Source organism: Camelus dromedarius, chromosome 4 (assembly GCF_036321535.1).
Source record: "Camelus dromedarius isolate mCamDro1 chromosome 4, mCamDro1.pat, whole genome shotgun sequence".
NCBI classification, from domain to species: Eukaryota; Metazoa; Chordata; class Mammalia; order Artiodactyla; family Camelidae; genus Camelus; species Camelus dromedarius.
The window spans coordinates 64,445,196-64,463,377 of NC_087439.1; the positions used below are offsets into that span (position 1 = coordinate 64,445,196).

An 18,182-nucleotide genomic window follows, 5' to 3' on the forward strand; every position below is an offset into this window, starting at 1 on the left:
GACCACCGTAACTACAGAACAAGTGCTCTATGTAAGCCTGATGGGGGTAGATTCTGCCATGCACATCATCATTTGGCACAGGTACAGAACCACCATTACAGTAAATAGCACTGATGGCTAAATTTATTCTTGAAGCAAATGACTCCCTTACTGTCAAAAGAAAGTTCTCATGACTGTGATTTTCAGTTGACCACCAGTACATGCTGCTTTTCACTCCACAGAGAATATTTTCTTTGGACAAGTACTGACCAACCAACTTAAGCAATATCAACCTAAGTTAACAGGAGCCAAATTCTACTGAAAGAACCTGGGCAATCCCATAGTAAGTGCATATGCAACAATACTTCAGAAGTTTCAGCAGTTTTCTACAAAAAACAGAGGAAGTAACTAAATATGTAAGCAAAGATCAGGACTACCACCTCACCTCACCACTAGGAATGCTGAAGGCTTATTTAATCCCACAACAAGCCTTTTAAACATTGCAAATGTCGCTGAAGCATAACTAAGATTTCACCGAGCTAGAATTATTCTGATTTTTGGTTATACAGCAGACCTTGTAACGTAACACCTGGAAATATGACTCTAATAATGGAAGGAGAATTCTCTGTCTATACTTCTGAAACAGAGACAAGAAAGGGGGAGCTGGATTTCTAATTCTCTCACATGTTCGTATTTCAACCACTCCAATAATGTATATTTGGAAACAGAATGGACTTAAGTGCTGAAAATAGATTTGCCACACTAGAGAAAACAGCATGAAGGAAACAGATCTCTCCCTGATCTGAACCCTGAGCCAACTGAAAACAGCCCCGCTGCTGAGTGACCATGGGATCAAGACGGACCTGAAAGACTGTCTCCTCAAACAGCAGAGAAATATAACGTAGGTCCCTCATTTTCAACTTAGGTTTTCTCACCTATTAAATTAACAGAAGCAGCAAAGCTGCTAAGAGAAGGCAATCATCAGTCCAAATTCAAACGAGATAGCCATTTATTCCTCCCTGCCTCCCTTCCGGTCTCACTTGGCTTCTCACCACACATCTTGCCTGTAACCAGGCAACCATATAAAACATCACGTATTTGTTACAATTAAGTATTTTCCCCTTCCAGGTTTTCCTCAATACCAAGAGGAAACAATGGTGCTTCCCAGTCTGATGCTGCCACTCCCGGGTGCACTGATGAGAATCTGAAGGTTGCATCGAGTAAGTCTGTCAAGGGCTAGGTGATTTATAAAATGTCCTGACACTGACATGTAGGGAACTCTCTGGAATCTGACAGATCTCTACAAGAAACACATTTCACATTCTTAAAGAAACCTTCAGCTGACAGAGACCCCAACACAAGTGAAGAGGGACATCCAGTGGCCAGTCCCATTATAGTCTTTAGATAATCCCTGGGAGGTTAAAGTTGCTTTGAAAGTGGCCCTGGGATTCTGCATGTATCTGCAGATTCCACAATGTTTCAGCCCCCGTTATCCTTCTCATGCTGTACATTCACTCTCCATATTGCTAGTAAAAACTCCACGGTCTAATTTCCCTGTAGCAAGGCAAGTTAGGGGAGTAGAGAGCTGTGCTGTTACAGAAAGACTGGAGAAACTTAAAATAAAAAGAAAGAACCAGAAAATATTTACTTAGATGTCAAGAGAAATATTTGAAAGACATTCTCAATGTGTGATGTGGAAATGAATGACAAACACACGTATTATGGTCACATGTTGAAATACAAGTGAAAATTTAGACTCTGGTCTGCAAAAGCAAAAGATTTTTCCTCAGTTCAAACTTCTTAAGCCCTTTCAGACTTACTCTGATAGCAAAAGAAGTGTCTTCCTTACTACTTACTAACTTACTCACTATATTCACATCATAAAACCATAGATTTCAAAGTCGAAAGTGTCCATGGATCATGAACTAGTTACCTCTCCGGTGGAAGCCATCTCACAGCGCAGGATGGGGTCAGCGTCCCTCAACCGGGGCCAGGAGAACATTGGAGCCTGTCAAAAATAACAGGTGGGAGAAGTATGTGAGAAAAAGGTATAAAAGGAATAAGGGAGGATAAATACATTTAGTGAATCATCTCGCATAGGATTCATTTAGGCTCTGGTAGACACATAAAAAGTTTCTTTGGTCTAAGCATCTGACTTGAAAAATAGCTTTAAACTCCTGTTCCAGAAATTTCTTGAGCTCTTGGCCAAAAACTTGGATTAAATAATCACAAATTATTTCTGTAAATAGGACCCCAGTGACCAGACTAGGCCAGTGTTTCTAATCTGGCCTACACATATTCTTACTGGAGTGATTTCAATCGAAGTCTGCTGGGCATGGATCTCCCAAACAGAGTTCAAACACATTTTTTTTTTCTTGGTAGGCTTTTGAAACATTCCTCTTCTTGTTCTGATCATTTGGACTTGAAACAAGCCACCTTGCCAGAAATGTCTGTCTGCAAGCTGACTTCTGAGACATTAAACTGTTGTTGACGCCTCTTAAAAAGCCTTGAAAAACATTCTGCTTGGAAACACTTTTGCCCAGAACTTTCATACAAACTAGAACAAAGATAAGAGTGCTTCCTTTTCTTTATTTTATCAGTGCAATTCACTAAGAACCAAATTCTCATTTCTTCTGTATATCCATTTATCCAGTCTAGACTATTCCTCCTCTGATTCTGGCACTCCTCCATGTCATCACGGGAATTCTTGCTTGAGGTTATTCAACGGGGTCATCTTAGTCAAGTTATTATATATTCCTGCTCTCTCTGCACATCACCTGTTGATATCCACCCACCTCAGTAGGACCATTTTAAGACTGACTGTGAACAAGTTACTTGACAAAAAAAATCAAGATTCCTGTACAATGATCAGTAGAAAAGAAGTAAACTGGAAAACGCAGTGCATTTTGAAAAATTTCATATCTAACTATCAGTACTGTTATTAGTTGGAAATTGTTTCATACCCATATGTGTGTACCCATGTGTGTGTGTATAATCCTGTGTCTAAGAATAAAGACATGTGACTTTGAAACTCATATATAGATGAACCAATGGAAAAATATTTGGGGGGGCCTTCTACTTGCTGGTCTCAAACAAACAAACAAAAATCCTATGTATATATATTTTCCCACTGAGAGCTCTAATAGTTTATGTTGTATCACAGCCTCCAGGAATAAAATGCCACCCTCCCCCAACATAAGAAGTGACATTCCATCTCAGTGGACCATAAAATCCAGGGCATCCTAAGTTATTAACATAACAGGACTATTAAGTACTTTTTATTTATAGCTTCAACTTAAAACTTCTACTATAAAAGTCATGGTCTCAGCTGTAACACAAGTATGGTTGAGGTAACTAATACATACAGAAATGGAAATCTTCTGAAGATGTACAAAATGTGTAAATGTCACAGAAACATATACAACATAAATTGCATTGTGTACTTTATCTAAACAATTCAAATATACTGATATAATATTTTACTAATCCTCATACTGTCCAGTGAGGTAGTTAAGGGTCATAATTATAAATACTGTGTCCATGGGCATACTGAGGCACCTAGAAAAGCACAATGGACTTATTATTAAGTTCTTACTAGCAATATCCATATATACAGGCATCTCTCATTTTATTATGCTTTACTTTATTGCACTTCACAGCTAATGCATTTTTTACAAATTGAAGCTTTGTGGCAGCCCTGCACCAAGCAAGTGTACTGGCTCCATTCTTTCAACAGCATTTACTCACTTCATGTCTCTGTGTCACATTTTGGTCATTCTCACAATATTTCAAACTTTTTCATTATGATTATATTTGTTATGATGATCTGTGACCAGTGATCGTTCATGTTACTACTGTAAAAAGATTATGACTTGCTGAAGTCTCAGATGATGATGGGTATTTTTAGCAATAAAGTAGTTTTTAATTAAGCTATGTACATTGTTTCTTTAGTCATAATGTTATTGCACACTTAACAGACTACAGTATAATGTAAATATAACTTATATGCACTGGGAACTAAGCAAAGTAGCCAAGGCAGTAAAAATTTAACCACCACTGTAGGGTAACACTTTTACAAGATTCATGCATTCCTGAAGTCCTGGCACAATTCAAGCCTTATCCTAAGAAAATATATCCAGAATCTCTGTTTACCAACTAAACTGGCACCGTTATGCATCAGCTGCATAAATGTAGTTTATATTTTACTCAGCTAGTTGGTTTTGAAGTTATTACATTCTAAATACTTTTAAAATTTTTTGAAATGCACAATAGTACACATAAAGCTGCCTGTAGAGCAACTACATTGTATTATTCAAAGTAAACATCATAAGCCTCTAGTCTAGCACTTCAGTTAGAAGGTTCATAAAATATCAAGATTATTTTTGATGAAAATCTTTCTTTTAATTTCTTGGGAACTTGAACAATGACTAATAGATTTTTGAAAATGTTACCTTAATTGCAACATAGTCAGCAGGAATTATGGGGTGCTCCAGTGTTGGAAGGGGTTTCTCATCAACGTTCTCTCCAATCATCACCTTGGTGGCCACATCAATGAAGTCTACCCCAAGTGTCTTGGAAACAAAGGGGAAGGATCGAGAAGCTCTCAGGTTACACTCAATCACCTGGAGAGGTAACAAAATTCAACAGAGGAGAAAGGACGGTGAGAGCCAGCGACGACATTAATATGCTCCCTGCCCCTTGGGTTCCTGCTGTTACTGGCTGGGTCCCAGCGCTTGTGTCACCAGCCTCTTCTTTTCCTTCCCGCTGCTTGACACCTGCTAACTTGGTTTCCTTTCAGTCAGTATCTTTGAATTCTAACTTTTCTCCCATCCCCTATTCACAATTCCATCCCCACACGTTGCTGACAGACTTACTTCAACACAGAATTCAGATAAAGCCGCATCGTTACTGCAAAGCCTCCAGCAGATTTCTACTAAACATCAGACGAAAGTCTAGTTCTTGAAAGCCTTCCCTCCTCTTGCCTCGGTGAACCCCTCTGTGTTCTCTTGTACTACCTTCCTGATCCCAGTCTTTCTTTCTTTCACCTTCCATGATTTCCCTAGAAAGATGGCCTTGCTGAACTGAACAAGTCACTACCTCTTAAAATGTGCCAAATTTTCTCACAGACGTTGTAATGTGTACTGTCCTCTCTATCTTCCCGTCTTATCGAAATCCTAGCTATCCTTTAAGACACAGCTAAAATTTCAGAGTCTTCTTTGAAGTCTTTTATGATGCACCCCAAACCCGGCATATGACACTCAAATACATGCTCGTGAACACACCTGCGCACAGACACACACACACACATGCTAGCAAACAAGCTCTCTGTAGCCCATGACTCCAACACCACTTTATCTGTCCATCCCTTCTAGCAGCTATTTGACTTGTGTTATAGTTATCTACAAACTCGTCTTCTCCCTAGTCCTCACTAAGCTGAGAGTCTTGAGCAGAGACTGTGTTCTGTACACCTTTTAGCCAACTTATGACTTTGCCTAGTAGGTGATGAATCAGCATTGGTTACTAATTGGTTACATTAAGTAGACTAAATTAATTAAGACTAACTTCATTGACTTAACATTTTTTTTTGTAAATGTATCCAAACAGCTTTCTTTTCAGAGAAAGGAGTGAAGCAAAACTTCAGTGCATATAATTTATGACTGTTCTACATGCTCAGATTACTTAATCACAGTCGCTGCATCCATCCATACTATACTGTAGGTGGCAGACAGTGATCTTCCGTGCAGTGGATCAGAGCGCTTTACAAAGCTGAGACCGACATGTCAGTGCCACCAAGAGCCTGTGCTTCAAACGAGGCAGGTGTTGTATGCTGCACAGCACGCCATTCTCAGACACAGTCACCTGCAGGGCTCTCAGATGCTCTGCCACTGTGTTCACACAGATTACCGAAGGGACACAAACCAGCACCACCTAACACAGCAGTGGTGTCTTCTCAAACATTGTGGCATTTCTTACCAAGACATTGTTTCCTTTGACAAGAAACTGGACATTGAATGGGCCAGAGATGGCAAAAGCCTTTGCGATTTTTCGGGTAGCATCCTTCACCTAGATTAAAAGGACAATGATACAGAGCTAAAGAACATTCGTTAGTTTAAAAACAAAGTGCAGCACCTTAATTAGATGTCTTTAATTTCTCTTTACAGAGAGCTACATCTCCACTAATCATAATAATACTAATAGTAATAGTAATAATAATAGAATCCATTCTTCTGTTAACAAAATAAGCTATTAACAAAGTAATATTTGTACTATATGCACTAAATATTTACAACAGGATAGCAGAGAAAAGAACAAATAATCTTACAGGATTATCTTTCTGCCAAATGTAGCTATCTACCTACAATTATAGACACTGGTTTTACTTCGAGGGCTAAATAGAATCCTTTCAGTCTATTGTTTCGGAACCAAAAGCTGTAGTCCAAACTCTATCTAACGACGCCCCTGCTGAGGAGTGCAGGCCCTGAAATTACATGGTGCTGCAAAGAGACCAGAGAGATTTCTTTTATGTGCTTTGCTTTTGCCCTGGACTCTACAAGGGTAGGTATTATGGTCAGAAGGAAACATATATCCTTGTGGGGAGGCTCTGCGTGTCACACAGAGGAATTCCTGCCTCCAACCAGGGCCGGAAGGTACTCATGCAAAGAGAGGGCACTGACTTCTAGAATCAGGAGGTTTTCACAATACTCTCACAAAAGTGGTTCAGTAACTTAATCAGTTATAAAAGGAAGTAGAGTCCATGGGCACGCAGCTCTGAGAGACCTGGAGAAATCTGAGTTCTCAAGGTCATTTACCCTGATATGAAGCACTGAAGCACATTTGAAATTCTGGGATGTTGTTCTTCTATGCTGCTGGTGCTACAAACCAGATTACTGCTTCACATTCTAAAACTTCAGAATCCAGCCCACTGCACAGCTAGTCAGACAGGCCTGCCTAGATTCCAATGGCAGGATTACTGCGAAGTCTCACCGAAAAAGCTAAGCCTAACCTCATATACCTGCACACTAAAGGAACATCCCCAAGAGTTATTTAAGATAATTGTCTCTAAGATGACACCGAGCAGTGCATACTGAGTACTGAAGCAGAGTCATCATTCCTGGAAAAGCCTCTAAGGCAGTGGTTCCAAAAGAGGGATTGAAAGAAGCATAAAGTGCTGTTTGAGGTGAGGGTAAGGGCAGACAGTGAAAGCGTCTGTTCCAGAAGGTTCTCATGGGACTGCTGCACACCTGCTTCTAACTGAGAAGCATGGCTTTAGATGCTGTTCACCTGTAATTGGCTCTCAAACACTAGAATCATCTGCCGCAGCAGATATCCAGATGTGGTCCCCAGATGGGCGGCAACAGGATCACATGAGGACTTGTTAAAAAGGCAAATTCTGTGGCTCCACTTAGAACGACAGAATCAGAAACTGGGGATGGAGTCTGAAACCTGTGTTTTAACAAGTTCCTCGGATGGTTATGACGCACACTGAAGTTAGAGAGCCACCGCGCTAGTAGGCAACCAAATGGGCTCTAAAGATTAGTGAAGGAAATTGTTACTTTTAAAATACCCAGCAGACTCAGAGCAAGGAAGTTCCCCTCATAATTAAATTTCACCTAGCGCATGTCCTACACTGCTACCTAGTTAAATTATTTTTTTAATCTCTGTCTTTCCCCTTTCACTTTTATTTATAAATGATGACCTTTTCAATAGCTCCTTGGCTGATGGTTTGTGTGGGCAGCATCAGAGTAGCATCTCCCGAGTGGACGCCTGCATCTTCCACGTGTTCAGAGATGGCATGGGAGATAACCTGGTCAAAAGAAGATTTCAGAAAGAGTTGTCAGTGTGAACGAAAAATACTGCAAGCCATATCAGTAAACAAAGAATGCTGAAACCATCAAGTCATCAGCGGCTGCCACCACCCCCCATTGAAGACTAGCCTGCAGCCCAGCCTCTGTGGCCACTCACAATGGTGCACCCTGAGGGGACTCAGAATAATAAAGGACAATATAGCCCTAGATAGCTAGATGCTTGTCAAAGGAATGAATTCAATGAGCCCAAATGTTTGCTCCCTCCCATACACAGAAAAGCACTAAATTCTTTAACTTGAGATGCCTGGTTTTCTTTAGATAACAAGTAATCTTTTATTGTTCCAACTACCTGGTCCTTGTTGTAAAGCTCCTATATATCCTAGCTCCTGCCCCACCTCTTGGGAGAAGTCCCTCAGAGCATCTGAGAGGCTGTCATCCAGGCTCGAGTCCTCCCGCCAAATAAAACATAACTCTCAACTTCTAGGTTGCCCATTTATTTCAGTCGACATCAGGGGCTTACTTCAGTGAAGCTACTGCCTCGTGCACTCCCTTGATTCTAACAGATGCCTCCAGCATTGATTAGTTTCTCTGCTAAGTCCCTGATGAGAGGACTAGAAAGAGCTGCCATGGAGCCTCACCAAGCCCTGTGCAGTGACAGATCACCTCAAGGGGCAGCTGAGAGTGTCTTGAGAGCTTACCTCCCTCTTGCATTGATTAGAATAGGTATAAATAACAGGACAAGAAGACAACTAAGTCAACTCATATTGACTTTTGAGAATGAAGAGGAAACTAAAGCATTGGGGAAGCACTGAAGATATCTTTATCTTTCCTTTCTAGGTTAAGTTTTAGGCTCTGGAAAAGAAAAGATGGAGAGGTGAATATTTAGCTAGATAAATGTTATAACTGAAGTGGATCAGAAAGAGAACTTAAGCTCAAAAGATCAAGAGATCTTTAAATTGAAATTTGAGACAAGAGGGAAGCAAGAGGAAGATATTCTTGTCCTCTTTTAGAGATAAGAAAACCAAGGCAATATAGAAATAAATAACCCAAGTACATGTGACTACTATGTGACCAGGTCAGGATTTTGAACTCTTACCTGTCAGATTGCAAAGTTTATGGCCTCAATCACTATAACCAGAATGTTAATAGTATGTGTGTCTTTGGGAAATGATAAAGCTGAGATGGGGGAGAATAATTGGGTGACTGTAAAAGACTTAAATAAATTACAGAGAAGATTGTTTATCAGATTTATGGATGACTTAAAGCATAGTGACATGTGAGTCTCAGTACACCAGCCACTTAAGAGTTCTGTGGCCTGGGCAAGGTACTTCATCTGCTCAGCCTTGGTTTCTGATAGGATAGAAACAACAATAGTATCTGCCTCAAAGAATGTCTGTAAAGATGAAAGAGAACACATATACAGTGCCCGGCACGGTATTTAGGGCAGAGTAAGCACTCAGACTTTTTTATACTGTCTGGAAATGGGGAGACAACGGTCCCACTGAGCTCTGAAAAAGTTATACGTCTGAAGTACTATGTCCATTTCTGAGTGTGACTGTTTGAAAATTCTGTGAATAACCTGGAACACTTCCAAGAGAAGGGGTCCAGGATGGTAAACAGTGGTTGATGCCTAAGAGATGCTTAGGGCAAGAGCACGTCCTAGCAAGCTGGAGCCAGATCAGGCCAACAGACCAGCATTACTTCACCAGCACAGTATTTTAAAACACACAAATGTGTGTAGGCCAGCCTTACATCAATTCCACATTGGTATGATCACATTCCTTTTATTTTGTATCTCAGTCTCAAATACACAAAACGTTAAAAAAAAAAAAAAAAAAAAAAGAGGAAAAGATTAAGCATATGCTCTATAACTCTGGAGGCCAGGAGGTCAGGGATGAAAATTCTAGGGAAGCAGACCTTAGTTCAAGAGAAGGAATATGTGAGATGTCCCAGAAGTAAAGGCAAGGAACAAAAATAAACAAATATATATGTAATCCTACAACTGTCTCTGTTCTGTATAACCAAAAGGGTTAAACAGAGAGCAAGTGACCGCTTTCCAGGGATGCTGAAGAAAATCCTCATCCTTGGGGTGTATGGGGTTGAAATAAACAATTTCTAGGGGTGTTTAAACTCTAGAGTATATGATTCTGTGGTAAGAAGTTGTCATTATTATATACATATACACAGATGTATATATACATATATATTTTAAAAAACTCTACTTTAAATTGTTAATCTAGAAGATAAAAACATAAATAAATAAATACAGAATAAAACAAACAAAACATTACTTAACATTTTCAATAGAGTACGAAGTAGAAAAGGAAGGCCAACTTTTGATTTTACCTTAAAGCAAACAAAATGATGCAGACTCCCTAAAATACAACTTCCTGTCATTCAAGATAAATCATAAATGCCTTGTTAGCACAACGTGAAAACTAAAGGAAAGCATTCTTCATGTTTTCATTTCTCCCTGAAGGCGGAGGTGTTCTTTGTATTAGCAATACAAGATATGGTGTGGTAAGCCAGTTGTATGTTATTATTACCCTTATCCGCCCTCCTCTGTTTAATTTTACCTTTATTAACCAATAATAAATAAAAAGGGGGAGGACGAAAAATCAAGAGAGAAGAAAAAGTAGGGATTCATTTAGGAACTTCAGAAAGAAAAGTATTGGGTGTTTTTATAATATCCATTGAAACATAAAAGGAAACCCACAGACAAAAGAAAATGAGAGCGAAAATCTATTCAAAAAGAATGAGCACAGGATGATAATTAATTTTGAATATCATCAAAGAGAAATTCTAGCAGTATGAAACACAGAAGATATGATACCCATGACACATCAACGGAATTGTCAGTGAATCTGAACATTTTTTTTGGACTGAGCAGCTTGTCCCCACTATTATTAGAGACCTGTTTTGTAGAAATCATGAACATTGACCTGCATTATGTTTCAAAATTGCCAGGAAAAAAAAAAATTCTGATGGGAAGGCAGGGACGGGGGAGGTGGAGGATAAGGCACTTACTCTTCCGTCTTTGCCAACAGCGTCCATTTCCACTTCCCGAGCCCCCTCAATAAATTTCGTCAGCACCACTGGGTGTTCCTGTCACCAAGGAAGACAGAGGGGCAGAACCTTTAGCTGAAATCACATGTATAGTGTCAAATAAATCGTGTATCTTAAGTAAATACCAGGGCAATACTTGGGGGGAAAAACTTAATGCTAAACAAACTACACATACTCATTAGCCAATTTGTTTCATAAGAGCAAGGTCATTCTTTGCTTACGGTGAGGAAGAGGGTCTTTCTCCAAATTTGAGTACTCAGTGAATTGAACATGAGTGTTGAAATTTTAAATACAGACTTCTAGGTGAGTTAGAGAAAGGGGGAGGCTAAGGAGAGGGCAGAATGAGGGTCCTTTTCTGGCCAGAATGATAAACCTCTGTTTTATTTATAATTATAGATTAGTATTAGCTCAAGCTTTTTCTCTCTTCCTATTTTTATCTTTCTCAAGCCTTTCAATCAGTCTCTATTTGAGATTGTGGAAGAACTTAGGAGAGCAGCATCTTGTTTCAGTTTTCTTAGGCAAAGATGGAATCCTTTACCTGGAACCGACATGCCTTAAACTTCTGAAGTATGACTTTTGCAACTGCAAAATCACTTCTCTTTATTCATCTTAAAATGTCTTCTTTTCTCAGCTATTTCAGACCCCTTATCATTCTTTAATTTCTTCCCGCACTCAGTTCCTTCATGACACGCTGCAATGCCCTCCACAACCCGACCACTGCTTGCTTTTTCCAGACTAAATGGAGAGGCTGAACGAAGACCTCCAGGATTGAGGCATCTCTCCTCCTCTGTGCCCCAGGGACCGGCAACCTGCACCACTGCTGTTCTCTTACCAAACGCTGCCTCTCCCTGTCTCCATGCCTCTCCTTCCCAAATGCACTCCACCTCTCTCCTCACCGTCATCGTTTACATTTCAACCCATCCTTCAAGGCCTAGCTCCAATGCCACCTCCTCCCTGAAGCCTTCTCTGAACATCTCTTTTTCTTCTAAACACCAGCCCCTTTTCACCACTATCAGGGAGCTCATCATTCTCTGCCTATGTATTCAATGTATATATCTCATCTCCTTTAACAGAATGCTTTAAATAGAACTGAATTTTGTGAAAAATTCAAAATAACCAGTTTTATGCCACAAACAGGCTGCTCTCTTCCTAAAATTTATTACCAAATGAGGAAAATCTCCCCACTTCCTTTTCTTCAAAAACCTACTTGATAGGCAAAAAAAAAAAAAGTTTTTTCATCTCTGTTCCCTCTTTTAAAAATATTGGATATTTACTATTGGCAGGCCTCATAGAGCTGTGTTAAGACCTATGCAGGAATTTTTCTCTGTATTATGATGATAAGGATATAACTTGAAAAAAAAAAAGATAAAATTTATCAGCTGTCTTAGTCAATTTCTCTAGCCAAGCCTAAGGGATATTTTTGTTCAAGTGATTTATCGAGGGAGTGAGAGAAGCAAGACTGGGCAGCTGGAACGGGTTACTACATTCGTGGTCTCAGTGGGGACTGGATTCAGCCTAACCCTACAGGGAGCTCTGGAGCATGAGTTGCAGCACAGAGAAAGTCCCATCTTGAGGCAAAGGTCAGTCACTGTCCAGGGTTTTGAGGGTGGTGATGAGGTGAGGGATCTTGCCTCGTGGTTGAGGCTCCCCTTTGACTGAGAACAGTTATCCTGAGCAGAAGTGCAGCTAGGGGGGTGTTACCAGCTACCACAGCAGGTGGGGGATGGGCAATCCCACAGGTAAAGGGATCTGAATGGGGCGAGGACCGCATCTGCCATCCTGGTCAATTGAACAAATTTATGAAATCATCCTGACAATGTGGAGGAAGAAAACTTCTTACTAAAGTTCCCTCTTTCAGCAACGTTGTCCATGGTTAGCCTTTTTAAAGTATTTTCTTCCTTTGGCCCATGAACCACATTTTCATGCCTCTTTCTAGGCGCCTTCATGGCTCTTTCTTCTCTACTCAGCCCTTAATGCCAGGCTTCCTCTCATCTCTGTCTTAACTCTTCACCTTGCCTCTACGCCCTCTTCCTGGTGATTACTTCCATTCTCAAAGCTTCAATTAAAATGATAAGCTATTGATTTCCAAATCTATATTTATATCTCTATCTTTAGCCATGATCTGGATCTTCAATTCTAAATCTATATAATCCTTTACTTTCAAAGAATCTTTACTTGAACTCTTCACAAGCACCTCATATTTGAAAGGTCAAAAATTAAATAATATATAATTTCCCCTTTAAAACTTCCCCTTCAATGTGCCTTGTTTCAATAAATGGTATCACTGTCCATCTAGTTGAAGGCAGAAATGCAGGAATCATCCTTTATCCTCTTTCACCCTCTGTCTCCATCCATTCACATCCTCAGTGCACGTTCTCGGTATTTCTAGAATCCATCGTTACTATCATTACTCTGATTCAAGGCACTGTCATCTCTACCTTGAGCTACCTGACAGCCCCGTAACCTCTTTCCATGAATTCAGTCTTGTCCCAGATGTCACTCTCTGTATTATAGCAGAGCAAGCTTTTCCCTTTTTTTTACTTCTAATTGCTCTTTTTTTTTAATTTGAAGTATAGTTGATTTACAATACTGTGTTAGTTTCAGGTGTACAGCATAGTGATTCAGTATTCAGAAAATATGACTGAAATCCAAACTTAGTACAATGACTGACAAAGAAAGACTTTATTTCTACTCCACCATCATTATAATCAGCACTCCCCCTGTAGCCATGTTAAGTGGGTGCTTTATCAGTTTCTAGAAACCCCATGGTCTTTCTCAGTTTCCGGCCTTCACGTATGCTGCTCTTTCTTCCTACTCACACTCAGGATATAAACCTTTTAACTCTGAACCAACCATTTTGAATCAATTTAAAAGTCCCTTCTTCAGGAACTGGATTCCAAACCTTTTACACTCTCCCTCAACTTCATGTATTTTCTCAATTGCAATGCTCATCATATTATAATTATTTGATGTCTGATGGTCCTAGTAAAGGGTCCTCTGTCAGAGCAGAAACTGTCTTTTCGTGAGACTGACCCCTGATCCTGAGAAAAATGCCATTATACAGCAGGTGCTAAATATGAATGAACACATAAATAGATGATTGATGGGGACTGGTTTTACTCTAGGTTCACTGAATTGAGAAGCCCAGATTCTGTTGCAGTTTGATGGAGAGACTTGAATCAGAAGTACTCAATCAGAACATCTCTGTTACAAACCTTTGGCCCTGTAAAGGTTTTGTCCATATGATAGCAGAAAAAATATTTAAAGTAGAGGCTCGGTGAGAACCAGGGTTGCAAACAGGATGGAGAGAACACCTGCCTCAGCCCTCACGTGAGACCAGCTATGTCCAGCTGCTGGTTTCTCGGGAGGAGAGTGGGCAGGACACCCGGCAGCAAATAAAACAGAGAAGAGGACAGTCGGTGTCTCACTCCAGAGCACATTAACGAAAACTAGTCCATTGGACAGATTCCTTCCTCCATTTTCTGACTTGTACACAAAAGTGAGTTCAAACTCCACTTGGCTTCTTTTTTTATACTTCCTGTCTCTTCTCGGAGTTTATTCTCATCCACTTTCTTCACTGACCAAATTTCCTTGGGGGACAACTACCACACAGAATGGAGGTCCAGCGTTATATGTGCAGGGACAATCCATACCCTTCAATCCTCTTTGAAATGCCTCTGATTTCACTCCTCGGCTCCCTCCGAATTCCACTTGCCTAACATCAAACTCTTCTATACGAGATGTGCTTTCTCTTTCTCTCTCCTTCTTTTTTAAGCCCCAACTAGCTTTTGAATGCTTTTTAAAAGAAAACATTACTTTCATCCTCTACAGCTCAAGGTTTGCAGATCAATAACCCCACTGGGTGAATCTTAAATGGATCACACTGAGGTAATGCCGAAGGAGAAAGTAAAAGCTGGGGGCAGCGGAGGAAGGTGGTTGAGAGACCACAATATTATAAACATTTTTATTAACTTACAAATAGAATGTACTAAAATGAAAAAAAAATCAATAGGTGAGTGAAGGGATTTACTATTAAAGTTGTGGAGTTGACCAAGGCTAAGAAAGTCTCTCCAGGTGTGAGAATTCAAAGTCAGGGGAGCCTTCACCGTTTCATGATGAGAATGGGAGGCTAGGAATCTCAGGGACAACTTGACCAGCATCTAACTCATGAACAGATAAGGACGCTTAGCCAGCCTTGCCCCTGAAGAAGAAAATCATATACATCTCTGTTCTGACCAAATATGCACTGGTCTTCCTCTTCTTCCACTAACCCTAAGGATCTAAATATAATTAAATGCATTTGTGTTTTCTCGTTCCCATATGTAGGAGAATAGTGGGTAGAAGAAAAAAGAAAAATTGTCTTAACAACATCTTGTACAAAGAAATACAGCATATAAAATAAGGTAGCAATTAACAGAAGAGGTAAAAATAATCCAAAGGAAATTGGACACTACCTGCGAGACTCTAGTGGCCTCCTCTAGGAATTTTTTCATCTCATCCTCGGAGAAAACCACATTCATGGCAGACCCACTGGGTAAGGAAGAGGGAAAAAAAGAGGTCAGTTTCTTTTACCACTTCAGAAGTAAAGCATGCTAGATATTATTGTTTCTCAGAAGAATTCCAGGCAACCTCTAATTCCAGTCTGGGCTAAGAAAGGAGGTGCCTTTTTCTAAACTGAGACTTTATGTAATCAATGGGATAATCAACCAAAGTAAAAAAAAAATAATCCCCCAAGATGGGGATGAGGAAGGTATGAGACCTGTGACAATGCCTAAGAAGAATCATGGTAGCTCTTAGAGATGGCACGTCCCCAAGATTCACCCTTTCTGATTTACTGTTTTAACTCTCTACTGGTTCCAGGTAACACTCCAACCTTAAAAGGATTTATTCTAGAACCTAGTTTCTCTAAACTTATTTCTTCAGTGATTATTACCAATAGCTGATCTTAACCCACAGGTATACTGTCAAAGCAGGTCATTCTATTACCTCAGCTGGGTTACAAAAGAATCATTTTTTTTTAAGTAATACTTGTGAATATAATGTACAGTATCTGACTGAAATGTATTCAAGTATGTCCCTTCAAATTCTTGAGAAAGAATGTTATCTGAAATCAATTTACTCTGAATTTTGGCATTTTCAGAATGGGATGGATGGGGAGAAAAGAAGGAAGAGAAGAAATAAAGAAAAATATTACTTTCCACTTCCTTTTAAAAAGTAGCATTTTCCCTTCTTTTTCTACTCTATTACAAATTTTCTGCATAAGGAGCTTTCAATTTCTTCCTTTATTTAAGACAGGAAGGCTACAGCATAATAACGTTGATAATTCACATCACAGGAAACTAAAACAAAGACATGGATTGCAGTCATGAGAGGAAGCATGGTAGTCAGAGCTGCTTTCTGCGACTCTCCCTTAAACGTCTGTATGCTGTTTAACTTACATTAACACCTCAAAGAAGTAGTATTATTAGACTGTGGTTTACACAAAATGTCATTTAAATAAAAAGGAAAGTTTTCCACCTCATTTGAAATTTTTCATTATTTTAAAAGATCCTATCTCAAATTCCATTTACACTTTCAAATTGTGCACAGCAAATGATGTTTCTCTCATTATCCCCTGTTCAGTGAAGTAGTTCCTTACATGTGGTAACATCTGAAGAGACTAGGTGACAAGTCACAACTTCTCCTTTGATAACAGAACTTAGTTTCAAAGTTTATTACAAAAGAACCTCACTGTCCATGTCCTTCAACATCACAATTCTTTTATTAAAAAATCTGATTTCAAAAACTTAAACACTCAAACCAGAGGCACCATCAGAAGGTGCTAACAACAGTCGAAGATAAGCTGTCATTTCTGGGTATTAGAAAATGGATGGTGGCGAAAGATACCCCAAATTTGTTTTGTTTTCTCTTTTTTTGTTTTTCAAATGGTCCTTTTCTCCAGTGTAAAACTACCCTCCCTCCGTTTGGCAAGGAAATACTCTAACCCCTCCTTCTAAGATGCAGGATGGATTGTAGACGCTTTGTACTGTTACTCCCTGAAGGAAAAGCATTAAGCTGAAGAACTGTGCACAGGTCCTCAGTCTGGCTGTGCTGGTGTGGGGATTGTTGATGGATTTACAAATTACTACACAACAAAGCCTCATGCCATTAGCATACAGAATGCAGTTCTATATCTCTGGATTTTTAAATCATTGTTTTAGAAAACAATATATTACCTCAAAACATAAGAAGGTCTCAACAAGCAAGGGTAGCCCACAGACTTCGCAAATTCCAATGCCTCATTCTAATTAACAGAAACAACAACAAAAAAGTATGAATAGTTTTAAAATATTCAATAAAAATGCAGAATGGTACTGTTAGAACAAGTAGTAAGCCAACTCCTTTTATTCTTCCTCTCAAAAGACACCATTAAAATGTAAATTGGACATCGAAATACATAAAATTTCTAGTTTCTAATTCTAAATATCAAATCTAGTTCAAAAATAGTTTGAAGTTCTTTTCATTGTCTGAATCTTAATGAGAATACTCCTATCAATTTATAACCGGCATTTAACTGCAATCATGGAAATACAGCGACTTGAAAGTATATTCACCAAGCATAGTGCATTCTATCTGCCCTGTAGTTAACATCTGCAGTAGTGAACATTCAGGTTATGGCTCTTCAAAAGGGAGCATTAAAAACAGACAGGTGTCTCTCTCCTTACCAAAGTGTTAACGGCTTTCCAGGGCGCCTGAGCCACTTTCAGCTCATCCAAGACAGCTGAGAAGATGGAGCGGTCCTCAGCCCTGTCGATCTGCAGAGGGCTCGTGCCCATGATCTTGACACCGTTCTTGTAGAGGGGGACTGCCAGGTTGTTTGGAATCTGGCCCCCAACGGATATGATGCAACCACCACAGGCCTGAAAAATATGTCCTCAATATCAGCCACTGGATGATGTACAACTGTGCTAATACTGCCTCCATCTCCTTCCTGAAAATGCTGAATGTGATGGTGACATTTCCATCACTCCCATCAGTGGGTAACATGAAGCTATGCCACAGAGATAAACAGCAAGTTCTGACTGTCCAGGCACTTACCTGCTAAAATCTTTGTAAGACTCCCATACGACTATACATGATTACCATGTACGACTTCCATACAACTGAACATAAATGTGTGGCATCTACGTGTGTGGCAATTAGAAAAAGAAAATCAAGCCAATGAATATTTCCATCCCGCACTTTACATAATAACCAATTCTTGAACTACTGTTGTAATTTCCGAAATGGATGCAGATCTCTCCTTGTCACATTCACCTCTCCTGCTCCTTTCCACCCCTGGACTTCACATTC

The 18,182-nt window shown here is 39.7% G+C and overlaps 1 protein-coding gene across 1 annotated transcript in view; it reads right to left on the reverse strand.

Annotated features, from left to right (window-relative positions):
- CPS1 (carbamoyl-phosphate synthase 1) overlaps positions 1-18,182 on the reverse strand; it is a 123,906-nt gene that overhangs the window by 12,128 nt on the left and 93,596 nt on the right. Inside the window, exons 26-33 of the mRNA XM_010994790.3 lie at positions 17,555-17,749; positions 17,066-17,133; positions 15,305-15,380; positions 10,812-10,889; positions 7,676-7,783; positions 5,953-6,042; positions 4,431-4,601; positions 1,913-1,987 (exon numbers count right to left, since the gene is read on the reverse strand). Coding sequence (XP_010993092.3) covers positions 1,913-1,987; positions 4,431-4,601; positions 5,953-6,042; positions 7,676-7,783; positions 10,812-10,889; positions 15,305-15,380; positions 17,066-17,133; positions 17,555-17,749 — 861 coding nt within the window. The remainder of the gene's footprint in view (positions 1-1,912; positions 1,988-4,430; positions 4,602-5,952; positions 6,043-7,675; positions 7,784-10,811; positions 10,890-15,304; positions 15,381-17,065; positions 17,134-17,554; positions 17,750-18,182) is intronic.